At 40.1% G+C, this 27108-nt stretch overlaps 1 protein-coding gene and 1 pseudogene across 2 annotated transcripts in view; one reads left to right on the top strand and one right to left on the bottom strand.

Moving 5' to 3' along the window:
* Positions 1-3478: 3478 nt before the first annotated feature.
* The window catches only part of PPP2R5A (protein phosphatase 2 regulatory subunit B'alpha), a 77316-nt gene continuing 53686 nt past the window's right edge, over positions 3479-27108 (top strand). Inside the window, exon 1 of one of the 2 annotated variants that reach the window (XM_055234972.2) lies at positions 3479-3975. In XM_055234972.2, the coding sequence (XP_055090947.1) occupies positions 3795-3975 (181 nt within the window). In that variant the 5' untranslated portion in view covers positions 3479-3794. Of the gene's footprint in view, positions 3976-17982; positions 18213-27108 lie in introns of those variants that run through there. The other variant, XM_055234974.2, reaches the window with a different exon arrangement.
* On the bottom strand, positions 24855-25361 carry LOC129458758 (large ribosomal subunit protein uL23-like; annotated as a pseudogene).

Below are 27108 nucleotides of genomic sequence, written 5' to 3'. Positions count from 1 at the left end.
GATCTTTAAAATTATGCTCAAAATTCTTCCCCAAGAGGCTGTTTCAGACAAAGCCCAGATGGTTTTTGCTGGTTCCAAGACTCCCAAAAACTTGTTTCCAATATTTTCTATTCTATCCAGTATCTATTATTTATCATATTCCAGTATGAACATGGAATATGATTTATTGTATTGACTTACAGAATTTGCTTTATTGCATTTATCTTTTTTCTTTTCTTTTCTTTTTTTTGTTTTTTGTTTTTTGAGACGGAGTCTCACTCTGTCGCCCAGGCTGGAGTGCAGTGCTGCAATCTTGGCTCACTGCAACCTCTGCCTCCCGGGTTCAAGCGATTCTTCTGCCTCAGCCTCCTGAGTAGCTGGGACTACAGGCTCGTACCACCACGCCCGGCTAATTTTTTATTTTTAGTAGAGACGGGGTTTCACCATGTTGGCCAGGCTGGTCTCAAACTCCTGACCTCGTGATCACTCGCCTTGGCCTCCCAAAGTGCTGGGATTACAGACGTGAGCCACTGCACCCGGCCTGTACTGATTTTCTTTCTGCTATTTGTCTCCCTTTCTTATTTTATGTAAATTATTATAAATAATACTACTCCTGACTTATAGACATTTACAATCTGTTTTTAATAACTTCCAGATGACTACAGAATAGTAGTTCCAAACTTTTGTGTACGTAAGAATAACCTAGGGAAGTTATTAAAAATAGACTTCTCAGTGCTTTTCCCATAGGTTCTAATTCTGTGGGGGGGAGGCGGGGAGAGGTCCAGGAATCTGCATTTTCAATAAGCACCCCAGAGGATGCTGATGCAGGTGATCCAGTAACCATGCTTTCAGAAATTCTGCTGTTGAGAACTAAAAATGTGATTGTTATCCTCTGCTCAGTGGGGGAAACAGATGTGTAAAATAACTGAGTTCTTGCTCTCTTGGTGTTGACAGACTTTCAGCTGTGAGTGGTGTGAACACTAAACGCAATAGGAATACAAAGAAGGGAGGCATCACTTCTGGCTGGATTGTCATGCTTCATAAAAGATAGAGGGTTTGAAGAAAAGAAATTTCAAAAAGATGAAAAAAAAGTGGGCCGGGTGCGGTGGCTCACGCCTGTAATCCCAGCGCTTTGGGAGGCGGAGGTGGGCGAATCACGAGGTCAGGAGTTCGAGACAAGCCTGGCCAACGTGGTGAAACCCCGTCGCTACTAAAAATACAAAAAATTAGCCGGGCGTGGTGGCAGATGCCTGTAATCCCAGCTACTCGGGAGGCTGAGGCAGGAGAATCGCTTGAACCTGGGAGGTGGAGCTTGCAGTGAGCCGAGATTGTGCCGCCATTGCACTCCAGCCTGGGTGACAGAGCAAGACTCCGTCTCAAAAAAGAAAAAGAAAAAAAAAGTGGATTATTTCAAGATGTTGGAACAGCAAAGACTAAGTGTTGAGAATGCATAACTTCTTTTAGGGGATCAGTATGTGGAATGTGTGCCTGAACTAAAAAGAGTTTGTGTGGGCACATGGAGGAATTTACACTTGGAAAGACAGGAGTCAGATTGCAGAGAGCCTTGAATTTGGACTGTATTCTGCAGGTATTGGGTGGTTCCTCAAACACGCAGGTAAGATAAAAGTGATCTTAAAAGATTGATGTGGCATTGGGAGAAAGGCCAATTGTGAAAGTAGATTTAACATGATGTGGAGCTTGACTATGTGAGAAAGCGAAAAGTGTCAGAAACGCTGCTGAGGTTTGAACCTCCTTGACTGGGAGGATTATGTACAATTTCACCGCCCAGCAAATCTGAAGGAGGAAATGTTTTGAGGATAGTATGTTTGGTTCTAGGTCTAGAATTCAACTTCCTACCGAAGTTGGAATCTTCTGTACATATGCATCAGGTGGCTTCGTTTAAATATACGACAACTACTTTTATTATGTTGAAAGGAAAAGGTCTGGAGCTGGAAGGAGGGGATTACAGATTTGGGTCCATTGGCGCAAAGGGAGGCTGCCTGTTCAGATTAATAATTATTAACGGCCTCCGTATGGAAAGCACTGCACAAAAAACTAAGATGACCAGTCCTTGTCCTTAAGAAATTCAAAATCTAGACGGAATCGCCAAGAAAGAGATTCCGGTAAGAGTACATGGCAAGCCTCCATATCCACACACCACTGACCAATGAATTTGTACTCTTCTCGTTGGAGTAGTTGAGGGCCTTTGGCTCAAGGAGGGGTGAAAATTAGCAGGATACTAAATTGGGAATGAGAAAGCTCTTTTTAGAGGGCGTGGACTTGCAGAACTCTTTGAAGCAGTCGATGCTAGACTGCCCAAACCCCATGCAAGAGTAGCTCTCTGGAATTGCGGAGTCCGAACCTCCCAAGAACTACTAATTTATTCCGCAACTACCAATTTTGCGGTTTGGGGCCAGTAAGGCGCTAAGACCCGCCCAGGTGTCCAGTACCTCGCAACGATTGGACGAGCTCACCTCCTCGCCTTCCCCGGGCCCCTCGCCCGTCAATCACACTGCTTGCTTGCCACCCGACCTTTGCTGCGCCCCCTTTCAGTGGGGTAACACCTGGCGCTCTTTCGCGCCCCAGCCCTCCGGCGCCCCACCAATCGCTTCAGTTCTTCATTGGCCAGGAGAGAGGTGAGGGAAGGGAAGGGGCGCTCTATTTTGCTCTCTGAACGCACCCTCTCAAGTTTCCCGGTCTTCTCGCAGACGGTCAGGAGAGCAATGACAACCTGGAGCAGTTGCGCATGAGCGCAAAAGTGCCCGCTGGTGGAGGGGCTCTTCCCCTCCCTCCCAACAGATTTGCCACATTTGTTGTGACGCAGGGGCACCCCGCTCGCCGTCTTCACTTACGATTGGCTGTGGCCGAAGCCCGTCACACAGCCCGCCCCACTCCTCTGCCTCAAGAGGCCGCACCTCACGCCGTAGCTGCCGCTTAGCCGTGTGATTGGCTAAGAGGGCTGGCATGCTTTCCCACCCCCTCCCCCGCCGCCGCACCAAGAGGCGGGCGGGACCCCGCGGAAGTTGTCAGTCAAACTCCTCCCTCCCCACCCCTCGCGAGGCCCCTCCCCGGGCCGCGCGCCCTGGCGCGCGCACACGCGCACACACTCCCCGCTCGCCTGTACCAACCACCTTCTCAAGTTGTAGCGGTCGCTCGCCGGGGGTTCTCCGTGGGCGGCCGACGGGCGCGTGGGGGAGGGGGTTCGGGCCGCCCAGCGCGGCAAGGAGCGAGTGTGTGCACGCAGAGGGCCGGGGCCACGGGGTAGCGCCCCCCGGGCGATGAGGGGCCGGCGCTGACCGGGAAGAGCGGGCACCGCGGCAGTGGCTCCGAGGGGACCGGCGATGGCAGCGCCCCGGGAGGAGGCTCCAGGCAGGGCGGGCTGCGCCGGCAGCGGCCGCTGAGGTGCTGGCCGGCCGGCTGGCTGGCGACCGGGGCAGAAGCGACGAGAGGGGCGCTCGGCGCCCGCACCCCCGTGCCCTCGCCTCAGTTGTCTAAACTTCGGGCTCTCTTAAGCCCGCCCTGCGCGCCCGGAGTCAACAACTTCTTCACCCCCCTCCGCCCCCGCCCTTCCCTCCGTCAGCCCCGGGAGCTCGCCGCGCGCCGGGGACCAGGAACCTCCGGCGCTGAGATGTGGCCGTGAGGCGTTGGCGGGCGGCGAGGAGAAGCTCGGCGGCGTCCCGGGGCCAGAGGGCCGTGGGGCCGGGGCGCAGGGGCGCGAGCACCCCGCGCCTCTCCCCCGCCTCCTCCTGCCGTCTCCGCCGCTGCCGGTGCCTTGCAAGCAGCCGCCGGAGCTGCCAAGCGCCAGGGCCGCGGAGATGTCGTCGTCGTCGCCGCCGGCGGGGGCTGCCAGCGCCGCCATCTCTGCCTCGGAGAAAGTGGACGGCTTCACCCGGAAATCGGTCCGCAAGGCGCAGAGGCAGAAGCGCTCCCAGGGCTCGTCGCAGTTTCGCAGCCAGGGCAGCCAGGCGGAGCTGCACCCGCTGCCCCAGCTCAAAGGTAACCTCCGAGGGCGCAGCCCCAGGAGCGAGCTCAGGGGCTGGCAACGCTTGCCTCTGCGCCAGCAGAGCCATTTCCTGCTGGGCTTCTCCTGCTCAGCTGGGACTGGTAGTGTGTGAGCCGAGTTCCCCACGATGCCTTGGCGTCCCCTCACCCCCTCCTCCTTATTCAAACAGGTTTTCTGTGAAGTCTTGGCTCTTTCCTTCTAATTCTCACCTGAACTCTTTCCATCCTAGGGGAGGCCAACACTCCTCCCCACCTGCGCGCTTGCTTAACCTGCACTTCTTATCTTGCGTCCCGCGAGGTAGAGTCCTTCACTCTTCTTCCAGGTTTGCCCTTTCCCGGTCTTGCTTTAACAACCGCACGAACCTTCCCGGACCTTCACTTTCCCGAGTGTCAGCTCCTCTGTTCGGCCACTTTTAGCTAGTCCTTTACTTTTACAATTATAAAGCCGTCTGCACCCACCCTCTTCTCAACTTCACTTCCCATTGATTGCCCCTAACAGTCATCAGACCAGGAATCCGAATGCAAACAACGGTTAAGAGTTAGCTGGCCTTTGGATGTATTTATAAAGAAAAAGCCTAAAATTTGACCAGTGTAGTACCTCATTCACTGGATCGTTAGGTTTAAATGGTATCCTTTAGCTCAAAGAATAGAAAGATTTAAAATATTCTGTTGTCTGAGACGATACACATGGTCTATTTGGAAATATGAAGGAGTAGGTTAGTGTTGCTTTGCAGTCGAATGGGAACTTAGTTTGCCAGGCAGTGATTCCAGGGACTTTGTAGGTTTGTACAGGAATTCAAATTGGTATCCGTGCCTAATGCCTTGCAGGAAAACTTCGCACTCTTTTTGGCTCACTTTTCCCACTAGGTTTAGAGGATTGTCGATGTTATTTCCTGGTGGTCTAGTTTATTCTTTGTGTATTACTCATGTTTAATTTTATAATTTTAATGTCCTTGCTTTTTATGAGATAGAAATGATGGAACAAGATGATAACGCTCCTACATATTTAAATAAAATTTGCAACCTGACGGAAATCCGTATCATCTGATGTTCAGATTTTTCAATTCATTTGAAAAAGCTGCAGCATCCCCTTCAAGGCCAGTCTGGTGCTCATTTGTCTTTGGGCCTGTAGTCTAAAGAAAACCCCAGATCAAATCACAGTTGACCTACAACAGCTCCAGAACCCTGTTGAGACCCTACCTTGCCGTGACTCTTGGAGTGCTTCTAAATCATGACATCTCACAGTTAGAATCAAACTGGCTTTTGAAAAGAGGTTTTGAGATATTAGTCTGTGCTATCGAATTTATCATTTGATTGCTTTTTAGCGTACAAAAATTGTTAAAATTTACATAGCAAAATGGTAGACTATAATGATAGGCATTGCCAAGACTTTAATTCTTGAATGATGTCATAGCTATAAAAGAATATCGTCTTTGCTATTCATAGATTTTAAATTTTACACTTATTTAAAATATCATAGTTTTTTTATACTACTGATTTTTTTTCTCCCATTAAATTGTCAAACTATGTAGTTTGAAGATTTGGTGCCGGGGTTATTTCATAGTTATTGAATTTGCTTTTTAGTTAGATATTCTAGTTTCTTAGTATTGTACTTCTTAATAGTATACTTTAATAAAAGTAATTGAATATTAAACATTTGTTTGGTTTCAAGCCAGGAGATGCAGCTTTGATACGTTTTGCTTTTGTTTTATTTATTTTATTTTATTTTTTTGAGACGGAGTTTCACTCTCGTTGCCCAGGCTGGAGTGCAATGGCGCGATCTCGGCTCACTGCAACCTCCGCCTCCCGGGTTCAAACAATTCTCCTGCCTCAGCCTCCCAGCTAGCTGGGATTACAGGCATGTGTCACCACGGCCGGCTAATTTTGTATTCTTAGTAGAGATGGGGTTTAACTATGTTGGTCAGGCTGGTCTCCAACTCCTGACCTCAGGTGATCGGGCCACCTCGGCCTCCCAAAGTGGTGGGATTACAGGCGTGAGCCACCGCGCCTGGCCACATTTTGCTTTTAAAAGCCTGGCAAAAATATGCATAGAGTCAGTAATCATCTAAGTTATATGATGCAGGGTTTAACAAGTTGAAGGTGCCATATAGTATTTGGTCACTAGTAAAGAAAAAAGTAAATTGGAACTTTACATTAATTGTAGATATTTGCATGAAAATGCAGTATTCATCATAAGGAAAATTATGTATTCAGGATAAATTTATGCAAATTTAATTGAGGAAATAAGACCCTTACTTGGATTACAAACTAATAGGAACAACTTCTTTTACTCCAGATGCCAAAATGCTTGAAAGTGATTTTAAAAAAACAACAACATTCAATTGCTTCAATTGGAACTTTGGCAGTGTACTTGATACCACAGTGTTGTGTTTTTTCTGCCAGTGGTAGTTTTTTCCATTTGTGGCCTTCAGGAAAACAGTGGAAAGCCCTTTAGTATGTGTATGAAAGAAAGAATTTTCTTCCTCCTCTGAAATACCATCTTACTGTGGAGTGATTCAGATATCCATGGACTCCAAGATTTTTTAAGTTTCATACCAGCCTGCTTATGTTACACTTTGACCACATGCATCTGAACTGGAAAGGTGCCAACTAGTTTTCCTCAAACCATAGGATTAACAAAATGATCCAACCTTTTCACCTGTAAGAAGTATTTGTGCAAAATCATTTAGTAAGTGGGTTGTAGGATTTTAATGGCAAAAATGTTCAGAATAAATTGTTTTATAATTGAAAGTATTTAATAAACAAGCCTTGTTAAAAGGCTTTTCAGTCTAAACTATTTTGTTTAAGATTCTGGAAGGATTGGTTTGGTAAAGTAGTTGATGCCTTACATTTATATAACATTTTAGCATTTTAAAATTATTTTATCTTAAAAATTTTCTTAAATTATAAAACAGCATTGTTCATACCAAGTGAAACAATCCAAAGATGTGTAACCCTTAATCCCTGTGTATCTCCTGCTTTTTCACACCTAGTAAGTAAGGGTAACACTGTTGTTTGATAATCCATGGCTCAGTGTATTTTTACAAACATCCTATTCATTGGGTCATCCCTGAACTTTTTGCAAGATCAATATTCCCATTTTATTGATGAGAAAGTTGAGGCCTAAAAAGAATAGTTTCTGGCCTGTGATTACTTCTCTGGATGATGTTGCAACTGACACCGGGACCTAGGTCAAATGATTTCAGTATTTGTGCTGTTAACTGTTTTACGTAAATTTGAAGCAGTGTGATAGAGTTGGGTCTCTGGGGTTAGTCCTGGGTCAAAGGTAAATTTTTAATCTTTCTAAGTCGCTTTCCTTATCTTTAAAATAGGGATAATACAAATCTCCCCAGGCCTGTGGGGATTAAGGGGAATAATTTAAGTGCCTAAAAATAGGCAAAGAATGTTAGTTCCCATTCTCTTAAATATTTGAAAATCCAGATTAAAAATATTTTTAAATGAAGGATTATTAATAGGATTACTTACTTAAATGGTAAACTTTCCTAGTGTATTTAAAGTGTGATTTTATTTATAATCAGTTTTCAGATATGATTTATGTGAAGTGCAGCTGTAACATCTTTCAGCACGAGTGTAGAAATGGAAATAGGATTAAGTCAGACTCTTTAAAACATTAAAAGCTGTGGTAAGATTTTTTTACCAAGCGAAGAAATCAACCTAACCAGTAGAATTGTATAGATGTGCAGTCCTCATAGGAGACAGCCAGGAAATAAATAGCAAGATCAGGCTGAAACTGGCTTTGAGATTGAAATCCCCTTCAGAAGAGGTGAAACTTTCCCAAGTAGCACTCAGATTCTTTGTTGGTCCATTCTTAGCAACTGTGTCCCACTAGAGGTATTGAGGCCAGTAATAGTGGTGTTGATTGCAGTGCTTCCTTACCTTTAGGGGGAAAAATGTGTGTGTTTTCTAGAGTAGGTGATCTAAGGTAATTGTGGAACAAGAACACTGATATTATCTTAAGTTCTGTAACTAAACCTTTTTGTGGAGAGAAAACCGTACTACTCACTCAACATTTAAGGTTTATAGATCTTCTCAAAGTTACTGTCATTCCATCTAAACACAATTGGGATGGCACTAGAGGAGAGTTCAAATTCATCTGAAGATGTTAAGAAAATTGTTTACAAAGGGAAATAACATTTTAGTCATTTTAGGACTATTTTCTGAGATATCTCTTCTGGAAGATTTATTTTTAAAAAACTTAAAATGTTTTTAGGATATTCTTAAGAGACATTGCTAAAGTGTTCACTGCTAGTCCTCACATAAAGGAAAAACTTTTCTATTTAAACCTATTTTAACATCTTTAGAATTCCTGTTTAGGATCATCTCTTCATTCCCTCCGTTTTATTACCTTATCTGATTGTTAATTGTGGATTATTTTATGAAATGTCTAACTGAATAAAGTGCTAATCCAATAAAATGTATTTGGTAAAATAATGCAACCATTGTAATATGTTACTGTCATGTAAACAGATTTAAATTGTCTTCCTGCATCAGTGATGACTCATTCCTTTCAACTTCAGTTTAGCCATTTTCACCTGCAAGAATAACATTTTTCTCTTGATAAAGTAACAAAGATGAATTAGTCTTTAGGGAGTTATTGCTGCCTTGGATTTCAAAGACAGGTTTACTAACAGAAATAACACATTTAGATTTTTGTGCTTCATTTTTAAAAGTTAGCTTTTTGTAAAAAGCTGGGAATAAAGACTATGTGTTTAGCACTGTGGTTCCCAATCCTGGCTATACTTGGAGAAGTTATTTATTTTATTATTTTATTTTTTTTTCATACTGAGTCTCGCTGTGTCCCCAGGCTGGAGTGCAGTGGCACGATCTCTCGGCTCACTGCCACCTCTGCCTCCCAGGTTCAAGCGATTCTCTTGCACGCACCACCATGCCAAGCTAATTTTTGTATTTTTAATAGAGATAGGGGTTTTGCCATGGCTGGTCAGGCTGGTTTTGAACTCCTGACCCCAAGTGTTCTGCCTGCCTTGGCCTCCCAAAGTGCTGGGATTACAGGCGTGAGCCACTGCACCCGGCCTATACCTGGAGAGTTTAAAACAAAACAAAACAAAAATTACCTGGGCACATCCCTAAGGGATTGTAAATTAATTGGCCTAAGGTAAAATCCACTTAACAGTATTTTTAAAAGCTCCCAGGGTGATTCTAACGCGCAGCCAGGATTGAGAATCACTGGGTTAGCATTGTCTATTGATTTAATTCATTAATTGAGACTTTGTCCTTTTCTCTCTGATACTCATGGTTCGTTACCCAGCCTATTAACATTTCCTGCCCTGGCTTCACCTCCTGCTATTTACATTTCACTCTCTTAACTTTGCTGCCCCCTATGGCTTATCAGCTACTTTCCTGAAGGGGAGATAGTGCCGTTAGATTCTGGAGTTTAGGTATGATGGGATGATTCTGTTGGTTTGTTGTCATTACCATAATTAAAGCCCAACTATTATTTGATGTAAGGTGGTCAGTTTTCTTTTCTGTGTGATTTTTGGAGCTGGCAAGTAAAATCGAGAACATATGATAGAGGTTTGCCTAATTTTAATCCCATCATTCAGGATAATAAGTAATGATTTCAACCACTTTGGGATGTAAAACTAGTTTCCTCTATATGCTCACAACACTGTTCTGTTTCTTGAAGATCTAGGCCTGATACTACCATTGTATATGTTAAATACAAGATATTGAACAAAGGAACTGTTCTTGAACTTTACTGCGTTTTTGGTCATGCCTTATTTTTGTTTCACATTAAGAAATATTTTTCTCCAGAGTGTTTTCGTGTCTATCATCTAACTTAATCTTGACCACAGCTTTTTATCGAAGGTAGGGCAGTGAGAACTCAGGGCTGCTTGTATTCTATATTCCTATTTTGTCTTTGTCTTTTCTGGTAACTGGTTTGAATAATACTTGTGTTAGTTGATTTGTTGTTTGGGTGGGTATTCAATTGTTATTTTGTGATGCTGTCTCTCCAGAATGAGATGGTGAATTTTTCTGTGAAAGCAGAAGTCATTATCTGTTTTTTCAAATCCTGTTATGGTACCAAATACAGTATTTTGTGCATAATGTGGTCATAGAGACAGAATCACTGTTTTGATGAAGAAATTATCTGTTGGTTGTCTTCTAGTCACCCCTTCCCCTTTAGATTGTGCTGCTTTTAGTGATGTTTGGTGCTATCTACCAGATGTTGATTCTTCTCTGTTTTGTTTTTTGGTTTTCCGTATTTTTTTTTGAGACAGGGTCTTGCTCTGTCACCCAGGGTGGAGTGTAGTGGCACAATTGTAACTCACTGCAGCCTCAAACTTCTGGGCTCAGGCAATTCTCCCAAGTAGCTAGGACTACAGGTGTGTGCTGCCACACCCAGCTAAGTTTTTTATTTTTATTCTTGTACGGACAAGTTCTCACTATGTTGTCCTGGCTGGTCTTGAACTCCTGGCCTCATGTGATCCTCTGTCTTTGGCTTCCCAAAAGCTGGGATTACAGATGTGAATCACTGCCTCACCCAGTTTTTTGGTTTTAATATATTTATGCCTAAAACTGGTTCAGGATTATTTAAAACAGGGGAATCCAAGGGAGAGAATACCGTCATGGGTTCTTAGTTTCTGTTTTTGGTTGTGCCAGTAAAGCCCCTTCCTCATCCTTCTTTTCTGCTTATCACTAGAGACAGAAACTAAAAACCATGGCTTCAGGATGCTAAAAGCCCAAAACAAAACGAAACAGAACAACAACAACCAAATAAGGTGGATTGGACAAGCTTGATTTAAAGTAAATGAATTTTGGGTCCTTAATATCTTGGCAGTAAATATAAATGTAGGTTTAAAACAAAAGATTATTTGTATTTTGCCAATGACCAGTATGAGTGACATGTAACATTATTGATGGATTTGTTGCTATGAAAGTTACTGTATAAGATTTGTGAGGAAAAGTAATACTGGGTTGACTTCTAGACGTGGACATGTGTGTATAAAATAACTGAAACAATTTGTTTGCAGTAATTTCTAAGTTTGAGATGCAATCTTTATAAGGATGTCCTTGAAGGAGGTAAAAGGAACAGATTTGAAATATATAATTACTTTTAGTGTATTATTATGTAACAAGGAATCTAAATGCTTTGCTGAAAGAGTTTTATATGACAGACTGGGATTATGCAAAATAAACTCTACTTCTCTGAGCAGGATGTTGACTAATAAGCAGTTTCAAGACTAGTTTTGATATGTCTTTTTGAACTGTTACCTGAAGGATTTTATTTATGTGGGCCTTTTAAGTGAGTAATGAAGAATTTTAGAAATCCTGTAATTTTGATTGGGTTTGCTGAAGAAACATACTGGAATTTATTTATTTTTATTTTTATTTTTTTGGTGGGGGTAGTCTAACTTGGATACTGAAGACAAGGGATTTCTTGGAAACACACTCCTCCTACTGGAATGGTGATGCTAATTGCAGCTACTATAACCTTACTCTGATGTTGTATCTAGTTGAGCTTTCCAGTGCTGAATGGGATCTCAGAAGTCATTCTGGTTTAGCCTCCGCTGGGAATTGATTTCACTCTTGTTATTCTAATAAATGTCTTGCCATTTCATCAGAGAAGTTTTCTTTAAGGTAGGGAGGAGAGTACAGTGTTTTAAAACCCTTATTCTCTCAGGTTTTGCTTAGTTAATGAATAAACCGTTTAGATAATAGCTAAAAGAGGTTGAATACCTGAAACAAGAATTTTTAAATGGCTTAGAACTTGCAGTTCAGTAGTATCAAATCTAAAATTGTATTATTTTTCAGCAGAACGCAGATTTTAAAAAACTGTATATTTTGTCTAATTGGTTTTGTCTTCGTTTCACATTGTATCAAGGATATTCCATAATTATAGCTATTACCATAAGTCAATGGTTATTTGAACTCATTGTTAATCCCCTGCCTCTAAATTGATAAAAGGGAAAAAGGTGAGACAGTTTTTGTTATAACTCCTGAATTTTAATTAGCAAAACTGGGTAGATTTTTAAAACAACTTTTCAACAGGCTTTTCTAAAGAAAAATATCTATTGAAGTTAAAAATAAAATAAGACATAACTTCTGTAGGAATATGTTTCTAATTTTATTAAAACAAGCAACAACAACAACAAAAACTTGCCCTACCATTCTCTTTAAATTGATCAGTGGCAAAATATTTTGTTTGCTGTGACATTAGACACATACTTGTATATTTTCAAAAATCTAGTACTGAAATCTTTTCCTTTCTTTGGTTTTCCATAGTGCATAAAATTTTGGTGAACCACTGCGGAGATTAAAACTTAGTAAAGTGAATGCAATGATGAATGCTTTTTCTTTTAAATTTAATGTCTTTAGGAGTTTATAGTTGGTGGTGAATACAGACTTGGAAGCAGGCAGTTTCAATTAATGTGTTAAGTGTCATGATAAGAATAAGCTCTAAAATGTTAAGGGAGTATGTGAAGGACTCAATCCCGTTTTGGTACGGGAGGGGAGCGATCAGGGAAAGTTTCCTGAAGAAAGTGACAGGTAAACTGCTATCTAAAAGGCCAGAAGGTGTTAGGCCAAGATAGATGGGCTAAGAGGTCCACCCAAAAGACAATATATGGAGACCCAAAGGTAATTAAGCATAGCATATTTTGGGAATTACCAGCAGTTTACATAGCTGTGATCTAGAATATAGGTTACATTCTATATCTCTATGTGGTATATTCTATATCACTAGAGAAGTGGAACAGCATTTAGGGTCTAGTGCATAGTCTTGTTGCTATGTTGAAGAATGGATGTAGGCAATCTATTGCATTCATACCTGACAGTAACATGAAGAGTGTATTGGGAAATGAGAGTAACACTAGTGAGGATACTGACACAGTAATCCAGACAAGAGATAAAGGTGCTTGTCCAAGTGAGGATGGGGTGGTATCATAGGCAAAATCTGGTGAAAGGGAACAATCAAAGATGATACATTTCTAACTTGGGCAACTGGATGTATGATAGCAGTTTATTGAAAGGGAAAAAGGGAGACATTAGATTTGGGAGGAGAAGATAATGGTTCTTTGTTGGACAGGTCGAAGTGTCCATGGGAAATTGAAGTGAAGCTGCCTAGTAGGAAGGTGGATTATTTGGATATGGAGCAATGTGCTAGAGATAATTTGAGAGTCTTTGGCTTACATGTGGCATTTGAAGCAATGGAAGTAGAAGCAACTGCCCACTGAAAATGGATAGAATGAGAAGATGCCAAGGAATACCAACATTGAGATAATGGGTAAGGGAAAAACGTACAACCAAGAGCCAACAGAGACAGCTGGAGTGGAGGCCAAAGAAGACAGGAGAGAGTGGAGACAAAGCTGTCGGGAGGAGAGTCTTTAAAAACTGGGGGATGGGTGGGGAAAGTAGTAACAGTGGGTAACTGTACACAAGTCAAGTAAGAACTGAAACGTTTCCATGGATTAGTCTTTAGGCAACATTGGTGACTTGAGAGGCGTTTGGAGGACTGATAACGTGAAATGAGATTTGTGTAAGGTGGATAGTGAGTGGAAATTGTAAAAGCTGAATGAGTTGAGTATGGACAACTCTTTCAGAAAGTTTGGCAGTTAAAAATTACCATAGCTACTGGGTAGAGAATGCATCGTAGCAGAACAAGATTTTTAGGAGGACAAGTTAGGAGATTAATAAGCCAGGTAAGACATTATGTGACTTGGGCTAGGGTAGTAGCCCAAGATGGAGAGAAAAAGATGCATTTGAGATATATCTTAGATAGGACCTTGTTAATGAATTGTTTGGGAGGAGATGGAAAGGCAGAGGTGTAGAAGTCAAGGATGACTCTCACGTGCTTTAGCTTGGACACCTGGGTGGATAGGAATATGTCCCACCACCAAGAAGGGAGTACACTGGAGGGGGAATCAGGTATAGAGGGAAAATCCAGAGTTGTATTTTGGAAATTTTAAATTTGAGATGCCATTTAGAAACCCAGTTATAAATATCAAATAGACCACTGCATATGTGAATCAAAGCGTGCCCATTTGGTAATTTCTATGACTTCTAAACATTAACTATATTCTTTATATTAACCTTTAATGGCCTGCCAAGACTTTCAGATTTGCTTATAAGAAGACATTGATAGTTTGGGTTGCTGGCCACTTAGTCTCCTGGCCAAATTGGGATTATCTATTCCCTACTGTATAGAACATCTTCTGTGTACACTGCATGATAAGATGTCGTTGTTATGTGCATGAAGGAGAGCACGAAATATGCTGGGACAAGTTGCCTGAATAAGGTTAAAGTGCCTGCTTTTTGTCTTTAGACTATAAGTGCTTTGAGACCCAAGAGCCGTATCTTCCTACACAGGATTTAGATAGTCAGTGCTGTTTTATATTTATTGAATGAAAGAATGAAGCAAAAGCTATTAAATTGATTGAAAGAAAAACATCTTTTTATATCATACAATAATTTACAATTTTAGGATGATTTATAACTGAGTAATGTTTACCTGCAACACTAAACTGGTTAGCATTTTATAGATGAAAAAACCAAAACCTAGGTAGGTTACATTCTTGTGCCGGTCATGTATGACTTGCTCTTCTCAGTTGGTTGCTGATTCCTCTATTAAATGGAAGGTGTTTGTTGCCTGGACTGAAGCAAAGTTGAGTACCTTATTTCCTTACAGTGCAACAGAGAAATATTTATAATTGAGAACCTTATCAAGAGAAAAAAGTTTCTTTTTCTTTCCTTCTCTTTTTTTTTTTTTTTGAGACCGAGTCTCACTCTGTCGCCCAGGCTGGGGTGTAATGGCACAATCTCTGCTCACTGCAACCTCTGCCTCCTGGGTTCAAGTGATTCTCCTGCCTCAGCCTCCCGAGTAGCTGCTACCCCGCCTGGCTAATTTTTTGTGTGTGTGTTTTTAGTAGAGACAGGCTTTCACTGTGTTGTCCAGCCTGGTCTTAAACCCCTGACCTCATGATCCACCTGCTCCGGCCTCCCAAAATGCTGGGATTACAGTCGTGAGCCACCATGCCCAGCCAATACATTTCTTTTTGATAACTTGAAATAAGATTTGCATAAGGTGAAAAGTGAGTGGAAATTGTAAAAGCTGAATGAGTAAGTCTTTAGACTATTGTCTTTAGTCTAACTAAAGACTAAGACTAAGCCTATAGCCTATAGTCTTTAGATCTTTAGACTATAGTATAGTCTTTAGACTATAGGTGCTGGGCAAGTAAGCCAGTATTGAACATAGATTTTTCTAAGACCCGTTAAAGCAAGGGATCTTTGTTTCTTAAATTCTTCTGATACAAAAATGCTTCATTGATCTTTGAAGCACTGTCTTCTCCCTTTTAGGTAACCTAAAGTTTTTCTCAAAAAAATATGAGAGCATTTGTTTTATGAATGAGTACTGAGAAACAAGATGAAGTGAATTGTTAATCATTCAGCACATTTGTGTCACAGTTAGATTTTGGAGTCACCACTCAAAGTTATAATGATCTGTAATTAGCTTGAAGAAATTGTAGATTATCAAGAACCGATTAGAATCTACTCGTTTTTGCTTCTTTTGGAAATGTTGGGTATATTCTGGTCCCCTTTTACACAAAGTTTTTGAAAACTTTTTAAAATACTCTTCCACATTAGCATAGTACTATCTTTCTGATCATTTCTTCTCAATTTGAAAGAGGAAAAAAGTTAGGTCAAGATAACTGAGACTTGGATATAAAAGTCAATTGGGTTAATCGACCACTTGACTGATTTTATTCTTCCACTAAAACTTCCAGACAAGCTGAAATGAGAGTTAGATATCATCTCCTCAAATAGTTTTCCACATACTTTTGTGCTTCCAGTGAATGAACCAACCTAATTTTGAATCCAGAGTGAACATAAATTAGCAAATATGACAATGAAGTGCTTTTAAGATGCATTTATTTCCCACAGTCATACTGCCTTCATAAGACTTTTTTTTTTTTTTTTTTTTTTTTGAGACAGGGTCTTGCTCTGTACCCCAGGCTGGAGTGCAGTGGTATGATCTCTGCTCCCTGCAACCTCCACATCCTGGGTTCAAGCAGTTCTTCTGTCTCAGCCTCCCGAGTAGCTGGGATTACAGGCTCCCGCCACCACAACTGGCTAATTTTTGTATTTTTAGTAGATACGGGGTTTTGCCATGTTGGCCATGCTGGTCTTGAACCGCTGGTCTCGAACCCCTGACCTCAAGTGATCTGCCTGCCTCTGCCTCCTAAAGTGCAGGGATTACCAGGTGTGAGCCACCGTACCTGGCCCATAAAAAATTTTGATTATTCATATAGGAAAGCTAAAAATAACTCAGCCTTCACCTAGCTGCCGTATATCTAGTCACTGGTTTTGGTACTTCGTCTGTTTTGATAATCTGTTTTTAATTTGGATCACCTGGATACTCTATATTTTTAAGAACTAATTTTTTTAAGATCTAGAGAAGTAACTTCTATAGAACAGGAATGACTATTTTAGGTTATAATACAATACTTGCTGTGAGTCATAAGCAAATCTCAGTTTTCATGGTTTTCTAAAATAAACTCGTTTAAAGAATATGTAATGGGAAGTGTCATATTTTAAACTACCCCATTTTATTACTTATTTATTATTTTTGTAAAAACTTATAGACTCACTGTTAAAACAACTCAAAGGAGAATCTTAACAATGGTAGAAAGTAAAAATTCCCACCCAGAGGAAATCTCTCTTAAATTTTTGAGCATCTTCCCATATTTTCCCATGAGTGGGATCACACTGTATATGCTGTTCGATAGCCTATTATTTTCTGTTAATAGAATATTACAAATAGCAAATTTCTGAATGAAAAAAAATTAGAATCAATTTAGAATTGTTTGTGAATAAAGTTTTTATTTCTGGAAATACTGAACCAACTCATTTGAAACCTTGGTTATAAGTTTCTTAACGTTTAATGGAAAGGAAATAATTTCTAAGAGTACTAGTATTTAATTTCATGGAAATTATATGTGAATCTCTTGGAAAATCCAATTTAAAGAATGTGCCGTTTTAAAATATATATATATAATATTTTATATAATTTCCAGGGTTCTTGGATTTCCCCACCACCACCATCCCAAAGCCCATTTATGCTGATGGTAGAAGGAAGTGGGATGTCTGTAGAGCTTAGGTCCTGCTCTAGAGACTTGAACACCTTGTTTTTGTTTGTTTGTTTGAGACAGGGTCTTGCCCTGTCACCCAGCCTAGAGTGCAGTGGTGCAATCTCCTCACTGCAACTTCTGCCTCCTGGTTCAAGCAGTTCTCCTACCTCAGTCTTCTGAGTAGCTGGGATTACAGCTGCGAGCCACCACACCTGGCTAATTTTTGTATTTTTAGTAGAGATGGGGTTTTGCCATGTGGGCCAGTCTGGTCTCGAACTCCTGGCCTCAAGTGATCTGCCCACCTTGGCCCCCCAAAGTGCTGGGATTACAGGTGTGATCCACCATGCCCAGCCCAGTTAATTTTTTGAAATAAAAAATAGCAGTAGTTGCGGATATACTTACATTTGAATGGTAATTGATTAAAACATGGAAGTATTTAAGTTCTTAAAAGTTTTAGTTAGTATTGTAGGGGTTTTCTTAAAATACATACATTTATATATTAGAACATTATCAAACTGGTAGTGCATATATGTTCTAATTTCCTGAAATATGATGTCTACAGTTTTTTCCCACCATTTTCAATTTTAATGAAATCACAGAACCTTAATAAGTCATATTTAGTCACAGTGCTGTGAATCATTTGTTAATAAACGTTTCTATTGTTAGTTTATAATAGCCTGCTCTCTAAAGTTTCAAATAAAAGCTGATTTTAGATTTTTAGTTATTATTGTTCTAGGGGTATTGCCAAAAAAAGCTACATGTCCTATATTCTGTGCCAGTTTCTTAAATTAGAATCTTGGATTGCATCCTCAGCGTGTCACTGTAGTGGTATTGCTGGGTTGCTATGATACAGTGCTTGTTCTATAATTTGTAGCATGAATCCTATATGAGATCTTACTTTAGATTTCAAGTATGTTAGCAGTAATTAGGAATGTTTTCCTCTAAGGAAAATTATAGTTATAAAATTATTTGTTAAAAATGATTCCTGCTACTTCAAATTATTTATCCTTAAATGTAGAGGATTAACAGTGAACAACTTGAAATAACTTGGTTATCACCTCAGAAGTTTAGTTTATCAGTGATTTAATGAAGATGGGCAAGAAGAGGAAGGCTTTATGATAATGAGTATGTATATTAAGATTTCAGTGTTCTAGTTGGTATTTGAAATCTTGAGAGAAATGAATAGAGACCAGATTTTCTGGGAAGATGCATTTGAAACAGTACAAGCAAAACCACATTACAGGGGAAAACTACAAATTATGTTACTGTATTGTATTAAAAATTTGGTGAACTGTTCTTAAAACCAACCCTCTGTGGCCATCTTAATAAGCTATTAATACTACCTCTTTTTCATTTTATGTGTTGGTTTTAGTATTTCATTTACATGTTCCTTGAAAATTTTTATTAATCTAATTTAGTATTATAAGTTATAGGAAACATAAAGACAAAACTAGTGGATTCTATGTATGTGTTGTATACACACTGGTGGTGGAATGAAGTTTATGTGATTATTGGTCAGTGGCATTGCTGCAATTGATCTTTAAACTTTTACTGTCTCTCAGCAATGTTTTGGGTATTTGATTTGAAAGTATTTTAGAGACCAGAACTGGACTAAATTTTTAAAACAGCTCTATTGAGATGTAATTCATATACTATGTAATTCCCCATTTAAAGTATACAATTCCATGGCTTTTAGTATATTCACAGACACGTGCAGCTACCACAGTCAATTTTAGAATAGTTTTATTATCTTAAAAAGAAATCCCATGCCCTTTAACTATCACCCCCTGTTCCTTTAGGGATTCTCTGAGTAACCATTGATTTACTTTCCATCTCTAGATTTCCCTATTCTGGACATTTCATGTGAATGGAATATTATAATATGTGGTCTTTCGTAATAGGCTTCTTTCATTCACTTTGCATAATGTTTTCCAGGATTTATTCTTGTTGTAGCATGTGTTAGTACTTCATTCCTTTTTATGGCTGAATAATATTCTATTGTATGGTTATACCATGTTTTATTTATCCATTCCTCACTTGATAGACATTTTGGTTCTTTCTACTGTTTGGTTATGAATAATGCTGCTATGAACATTTGTATACAAGTTTTTGTGTGGACATATGTTTTCATTTCTCTTGGGTATATGTAGGAGTGGAACTACTCGGTTATAAGGTAATTCTGGGCTTAGTCACTTGAGAAATTGCCACAGTTTTTTCCATAGTGGCTGCACTATTTTACACTCCCACTTGTGGTATAGGAGGATTCTCATCGCTCCACATCCTTACCAGTACTTCTTATTTTGACTTTTTGATTATAGCCATCCTAATGGATGTGAAGTAGTATCTCCTCGTGGTTATGATTTGCATTTCCCTAATTACTAATGATGTCAAGTGTCTTTGAACATGCTTATTGGCCATTTGTGTATGTTCCTTGGAGAAATGGCTCTTTAGATCCTTTGCCCACTTTTGAATTGTTTTTTGTCTTTTTATCGAGTTGTAAGAATTCTTTATATATCCTTGATATAAGCCCCTTGTGTCTTTTCACTTTCTTGGTGGTATCCTTTGAAGCGCAAACGTTTTAAATTTTGATTAAGTCTAAATTCTCTTTTTTCTTGTTACTCGTGCTTTTGGAGTCATTTCTAAGGATCCTTTCCCAAATATGAGGCTATGAAGATTTACCCCTGTGTTTTCTTGTAAGAATTTTGTAATTTTAACCTTTACATTTAGGTCTTTGGCCATTTTGAGTTAATTTTTATATAGGGTATGACTTAAGGATTCAAATTCATTATTTTGTGTGTAGTTATCACATTTATCTCCACACTGCTTGTTGAAAATACTTCTTTCCCCATTAGATGGTCTTGGCCCTTTTGTTGAAAATTAGCACATGGTTTTATTTCTGGATTCTCAATTCTATCCCGTTGATCTATATGTCTATTCTTGTGTCAGTACCACACTGTCTTGATTACTTGTTTTATATAGTAAGTTTTGAAATGGGATAGTGTGAATCTTCCTACTTTGTTTTTCTTTTTCAGGATTGTTTCGGCTGTTATTGGGTTACTTATAACTGCAAAGTTAAGTTTTTGATTTAAGATCTTTTGTTCTTATATAGACAATTGTAGCTATATCTTTCTCTCTAAACACCCTTAAATTTTGGTATGTTATGTCTTCATTTTCATTTGTCTCAACGTATTTTTTATTTTCTTTTAGGTTTCTTCTTTGACCCATTAGTTATTTAAGAATCATTTAATTTCCAAAGATTTTTGAATTTCCCAAAAATATTTTAACTTTTCTTTTTTAAGAGATGGGGTTGGCCAGGTGCGGTGGCTCACCCCCGTAATCCCAGCACTTTGGGAGGCTGAGGTGGGTGGATCACCTGAGGTGGAGAGTTCAAGACTAGCCTGACCAACATGGAGAAACCCTGTCTCTTCTTAAAATACAAAATTAGCCGGGGTGGTGGCGCATGCCTGTAATCCCAGCTACTTGGAAGGCTGAGGTAGGAGAATCGCTTGAACCTGGGAGGCGGAGGTTGCGGTGAGCCGAGATCACGCCATTACACTCCAGCCTGGGCAACAAGAGTGAAACTCCATTTCAAAAACAAAAAAAGAGATGGGGTCTCGCTGTGTTGCCCAGGCTCGAGTGCAGTGGCCGTTCACAGATGCTGTAATAGTATGCTGTGGCCTCTTAACTCCTGGCCTCGAAGGAATCCTTGTTGCCTCAGCCTCTCAAGTAACTGAGCCTACAGGTACATGCCACCAAGCCCGGCCCCCAATTTTTTTTTTTTTTTGAGACAGAGTCTTGCTGTATGCCAGGCTGGAGTGCAGTGGCTCAATCTCAGCTCACTGCAAGCTCCGCCTCCCGGGTTTACGCCATTCTCCTGCCTCAGCCTCCCGAGAACCTGGGACTATAGGCGCCCGCTACCACGCCTAGCTAATGTTTTGTATTTTTAGTAGAGATGGGGTTTCACCTTGTTAGCCAGGATGGTCTCAATCTCCTGACCTTGTGATCCTCCCAAAGTGCTGGGATTACAGGTGTGAGCCACTGCGCCCAGCCCCGGCCCCCGCCCCCGATTTTTTAATGTTACTGATTTCTAACTTCATTCCTTTGTGGTCAGAGAACATAGTTTGTATTTCTGTTCTTTTAAAATTTTTGAGGTTTGTTTTGTTATCTGGTATGTGGTCTGGTCTTTCCTGGTGGATGTACCATGTGTGCTTGAGAATATATATTCTCCTGTTGTTGGGTGGAGTGTTCTACAGTGAGTATAAATTCTATAGTGTTCCGTAGACACCTGTTAGGTGTAGTTGGTTTATGTGTGTTCAAAGTTGTCTTCTCGTTGATCTTCCACCTAATTGTTCTATCCATTTTTGAAAGTGGGGTGTTGAAGGCTTCAACAATTATTGCTTTTGAATTTTCTGTTTCTCTCTTTGTTTCTGTCAGTTTTTCTTCATACATTTTGGTACTGTGTTAGTAGGTGCAAATATGTTTATAATTGTTACCCTCTTCCTGAAAGACTGACCCTTCTATCATTACAAAATGACCCTCTTTAGATATGAGATAAAGAGTATCTTTATATAATGATATTTATATCTAAATAAGATATAAGGATGAAAAATAATATACATCCAAACAGCCACAAGAAAACTGGAGTGGCTATACTAATGTTAGGAATAACGCTCAAAATCCTAAGGAAATTGAACACTTGAACAAAGGATTCTTAGCAAAGCAATTTTACTTCTGCACAGAGGGTGCCTCCCTGGCCAGTTGCCATGAGAGCACACCTGAACAAAGGGGCACGAGAGCCTTTATTCCAGATGTAAGTCCTGCCCCTGTACCCTTTCCCCATTGGCCAGGTTCGGGTCGTACAATCTAAACTAATCCTGGTTGGCTAAACATTTTATTTTTTTTAGACAGGGTGGGCACGTAAAGGAAAGTGGAGGGAATAGGGGAAGGGGTGTCTGTATTGAGCCATAAAGTTAGTCCTCTTTCCAAATAAGGAAAGGAACGTGAGCTGGTACTGATAACACTTGGTAGTGTGGTGTGCCTGGGCATTTAACAAAGGCAAGAAGGGAAAAGGGGGGAAAAAGGAGAAAAATGGAGGGGGGGTAACTATGAATTAAAGAATAAAAGATTGATCAGATTATTTGAAGAGAAACCTCATCATATCCCACACTAATATCAAACAAAACAGACTTTAAAAATATATATAGTTTGATATATATCTTCTATCTATGTCTATTTAAGATATGAGACAAAAGTTTTTAAAGTCTGTTTTGTCTGTATATGTCAAACATTTACCTATTTTTTAAAGTCTGTTTTATCTAATATTGGTATAGCCACTCCAGCTTTCTTGTGGTTGTTTACATGATATATTATTTTTCATCTTTTTATTTTCAATCTACTTGTATTTTTAAATTTAAATTGTATCTTCTGGAGACTTAGATCATTTTTTAAAAATTCAGTTTGACAATCTCTACCTTTTGACGGGCTTGGTTAATCCATTTACATTTATTTATTTATTTATTTATTTATTTATTTATTTATTTAAACGGAGTCTTGCTTGGTCACCCAGGATAGAGTGTAGTGGCGCAATCTCTACTCACTGCAACCTCTGCCGCCAGGGTTCAAGCAGTTCTCCTGCCTCAGTCTCCCAAGTAGCTGGGCTTACAGGTACCTGCCACCATGCCTGGCTAATTCTTTTTGTACTTTTTAGTAGAGATAGGGTTTCACCATCTTGGCCAGGCTGGTCTTGAACTCCTGACCTTGTGATCCACCCACCTGGGCCTCCCAAAGTGCTGGGATTACAGGCATGAGTCACCACCCCTCTCTGGTTAATCCACTTACACTTAATGTAGTTGTTCATATAGTTGGATTTATGTCTGCCATTTTACTTTGTTTTCTCTGTACCTCATGTCTTTTTTTGTTCTCTATTTTATTGTGTTCTTTTTCTGTTTTCTTTAGTATTAAGTGAATATTTTCTAATGCAGCATTTAAACTTGTGTAATGATTATTTTTCATACATATTTTTGAGAGTTTTTTTTTTTTTAGTGGCTGCCCGTGGGTTTACTATATACATCTTAACTTATTAGAATCGGCTTCAAATTTATACAAGCTTTGTTCCAGTGAGATGTAGAATCATTATTCCTATATGCCTCTATTTCCTTTCCTCCTTTTTTGTGATGTTAGTGTTATATAATATCTATTAATATTACAACCCCGAGAATATATTGTTATAATTATTACTTTACCGTAAGTAGTTATTTCTTTAATGCAGCACAACTTTCCTCCCACCTCCTCCTTTGTGCTGTTACTAGCAAATACATTACATTTCTACATATTAACCATCCAACAGTACATTATATAATACTATTTTATGTAATGGCTGTTAAAATCAGGTAAGAGAAGAAAGAAAAATAGGCACTTATAATGTACTTTATAGTTACATAATTATCTTTACTGGTGCTCTATGTTTTTAAATACAGATTTCAAACTATCATTGGTGGTCATATGCTTTGAGCCTGGAGGAAATCCTTTAGTGTTTCTTATAAGGTAGAACAGCTAGCAAAAATTCTCCATTTTTATTTATTTGGGAACGTCTTCATTTTGCCTTCATTTTTTAAGGATTTAAATACTTTTCGAGATATGGTCTTGCTCTAGTGCCCAGGCTGGAGTGCAGCGGCATGATCTTGGCTCACTGCAACCTCTGCCTCCCGAGCTCAAGTTATCTTCTTGCCTCAGCCTCCAAGAAGTTATCTTCTTGCCTCAGAATATCTGCCACCACACCTGGCTAATTTTTGTATTTTTTTGTAGAGACAGGGTCTCAACTGTTGCCCAGGCTGATCTTGAACTCCTGAGTCCACCTGCTTCAGCTCCCAAACCTTCATTTTTGAAAGATCATTTTATTGGATATAGGATTTTTGGTGACAAGTTTTCTTTTTTTCTTTGAGCACTTTGAATATGTTATTCCACTGTTTTCTGGCCTCAGTTGTTTTTGCTAAGAAGTCAGTTGTTATCTTAGCCCTTGTTGTTTTTCTCTTGATGCTTTCAAGGTTTTCTCCTTGTCTTTGACTTTCATCATTTTTACTGTGATGTTTATTTGTGGATCTTGTTGAGTTTATCCGTCTTGGAGTTTCTTGTGTTAGGTTTATGTTACTCAATACATTATGTTGGTACATTTTTTTTTTTTTTTTTAGATGGAGTCTTGCTCTGTTGCCCAGGCTGGAGTATAGTGGCATGATCTTGGCTCACTGCAACCTCTGCCTCCCAGGTTCAAGTGATTCTCCTGCCTCACCCTCCTGAGTAGTTGGGACTATAGGCACCTGCCACCATGCCTGGCTAATTTTTGTATTTTTAGTAGAGATGGAGTTTTGCCATGCTGGCCAGGCTGGTCTCAAACTCCTGACCTCAGGTGATCCTCCCGCCTCGGCCCCCCAAAGTGCTGGGATTACAGGCGTGAGCCACCGTACCTGGCTGTATGTTGGTACACTTAATGGTGTCCTACAGGTCTCTGAAGTTCTGTTCATTTTTCTTCTTTTTTCTTTCTGTTCTTCAGATTGCATAATTTCTGTTGATGTATTTTCAAGTTCCCCAATTCTTTCTAATACCAGTTCTTGTCTCCTCATGGGTCCTTTTAGTTTATTTTGCTATTATGTTTTTCAAATCCAGGATTTTCATTTTATTCCTTTTTTTTTTTGTAAATTCTAGCTCTTTATGATATGCTCTGTTTGTTGTGACATTGTCATTGTACTTCTTTTTTATGGTGAAAAGATATATATTTATTTATTTTTAGAATTAGCCAGCTGGACTCAGTTTAGATGATCCCAATTTTGTTGGCAACATCCAAAGCATCGTAATCAGGAGCCAGTCGAACATATGCCTTCTTCTCTCCATCAGGCCGAATCAGGGTGTTGACCTTGGCCACATCAGTGTGGTAGAGCTTCTTCACAGCCTGTTTAATCTGGTGCTTGTTGGCTTTAACATCCACGATGAACACAAGTGTGTTGTTGTCTTCTGTCTTCTTCATGGCAGACTCAGTGCAACGGAAACTTGATGATAGCATAGTGGTCAAGTTTGTTTCTCCTGGGGGCGCTCTTCAGAGGATATTTGGGCTGCCTCCGGAGTCGCAGTGTCTTGGGCCGCCGGAAGGTGGGTGACGTGCGGATCTTCTATTTTTTGTGGCTGTGGACACCTTTCAACGCTGCCTTTTTGGCCTTTAAAGCCTTCGCTTTGGCTTCGGCTTTAGAAAGGGCAGGACCTACCTTCCTTTGCTTTTGGTGCCATCTTGTGAAAAGCCCTTCTTTACTTCTTTAATCATAGTTTAGTTCTTTAAACATATATAATGACTACTTTAAAGTCATATATTCTGTTAAATCCAACATATGGTCACTCTCACAGGCAGGTTCTACAACCTTTTTTTCTGGCACATGGGTTATACTTTTCCTATTTCTTTGTGCATTTTGTTATTAACTGGACATTTAAAATAACAGGTATCCAACCTTTTGGCTTCCCTGGGCCACACTGGAAGAAGAATTGTCTTGGGCCACACATAAAATACACTAACACTAACGATAGCTGACGAGCTAAAAGAAAAAAAAAGTCCATGCATAATTTTTGTGATACCCACCACCACAGATAAGCAAAAAAGTCCTCGCATCCTAAGTGTTGGACTCGGCTGTTTTAAATAATATATTGTAGCAACTCTTGGTACCAACCTTGTTATTGTCATTTGTTTATTTGTTTAGTGACTGGGTGTAGTTTTCCCCCATACTTTGTAAAGCCTCTGATCTTGTTCCTCAGAGAGGTGCAGCTTTGGATATGCCCAAGCACCTTGGGATGACAGTGGTTTTGGCAGGGTCTCTTTGTCTTTTCCTGACCATACTGCCAGCTGTTAAGTTCCATTGATTTTCAGCTGATTGCTCAATTGTTTTCAATAATGCTTTGGGGCACACATTGTTCTACAGACTAATCTAGTCAAATCCAGGCTCCTTTGAAGGACTAGTTCCCAAGGTCAGTATGTGATATTTGTTCTAACATCAGGAGGGCTCCACACCGCTGTTGTTTTTTTTTTTTTTTTTTTTTTTTTTTGTCTCTCCTGAAAAATAACTAGCCTACAGTTTAGTCTGTATCCTCATTTAATTTACAAATCTCCCCATTATCTTTCACCAAAACCTCCACTGTTTTTAAGAGTACCCTTAGGCTTGAACATTTTTTTTAATGCCCTGTTGTAAAGAAGTCAGTTGTTTTGGGAAAAGATGAAGAGCTAACTGTTTTATGGCCTACTTCTCCCCCCAGGCAAAATCTCGAGTCAGGGCTCAGAGCTGGGGGTGGGGAAAATCGTATGCTTCTCTCTGAAACCCTGCTTTAGGAGCTGAGCAGTTGGGGGAAGTGGGAGCAGCAGCCTGAGGTCTTCTTTTTGGCTTGCCTCTTCCAGTGTGGAATCACCACTTTATAGGCCAGAACAAAGGTGATTGAGGCCCCAGTATTTTTTAGTAGTGTTGCACAAAAGGTAGAGCCTCTGCCCATGCGTGGAGGTTGGGCAGAAGAAAGGAGGACTGCCTTTCAGTTGCACTTGTCTAGAACTTATCCTCAGGAACAAAAAGTTGCTGTGGAAAGGATGAGAAATGCTGATGGGTCCTACTCCTTACCTAAAGATGTCTGGGAGCTAGAAGTAGAGGAGGATCCGTGTGTTCTTGGCTGCGTCTCTTTGAAGTAGAGTTTCTACGTAGCTGAGCCAAGGGGGAAGGAGCTGTCTTGGTTAAAATACAGTCATGTGCTGCATAACGATGTTTTGGTCCGTAACATGGTATATGGGATGGTGGTCCCAAAATATTGCAATGGAGCTGAAAAATTCCTATCCCCTAGTGATGTAGCTTTAGTTCATAGAACAAGGCATGACTCACATGTTTATGGTGATGCCAGTGTAAAAAAAACCAACTGCACTATCATATGAAAGTATATATCACTGCCGGGCATGGTGGCTCACACCTATCCCAGCACTTTGGGAGGCTGAGGCAGGCGGATCACGAGG

Source organism: Symphalangus syndactylus, chromosome 19 (genome assembly GCF_028878055.3).
Source record: "Symphalangus syndactylus isolate Jambi chromosome 19, NHGRI_mSymSyn1-v2.1_pri, whole genome shotgun sequence".
Taxonomy (NCBI): domain Eukaryota; kingdom Metazoa; phylum Chordata; class Mammalia; order Primates; family Hylobatidae; genus Symphalangus; species Symphalangus syndactylus.
Note: the sequence above shows the minus strand (reverse complement) of the source record. Positions and strands in the feature narration are given on the sequence as shown.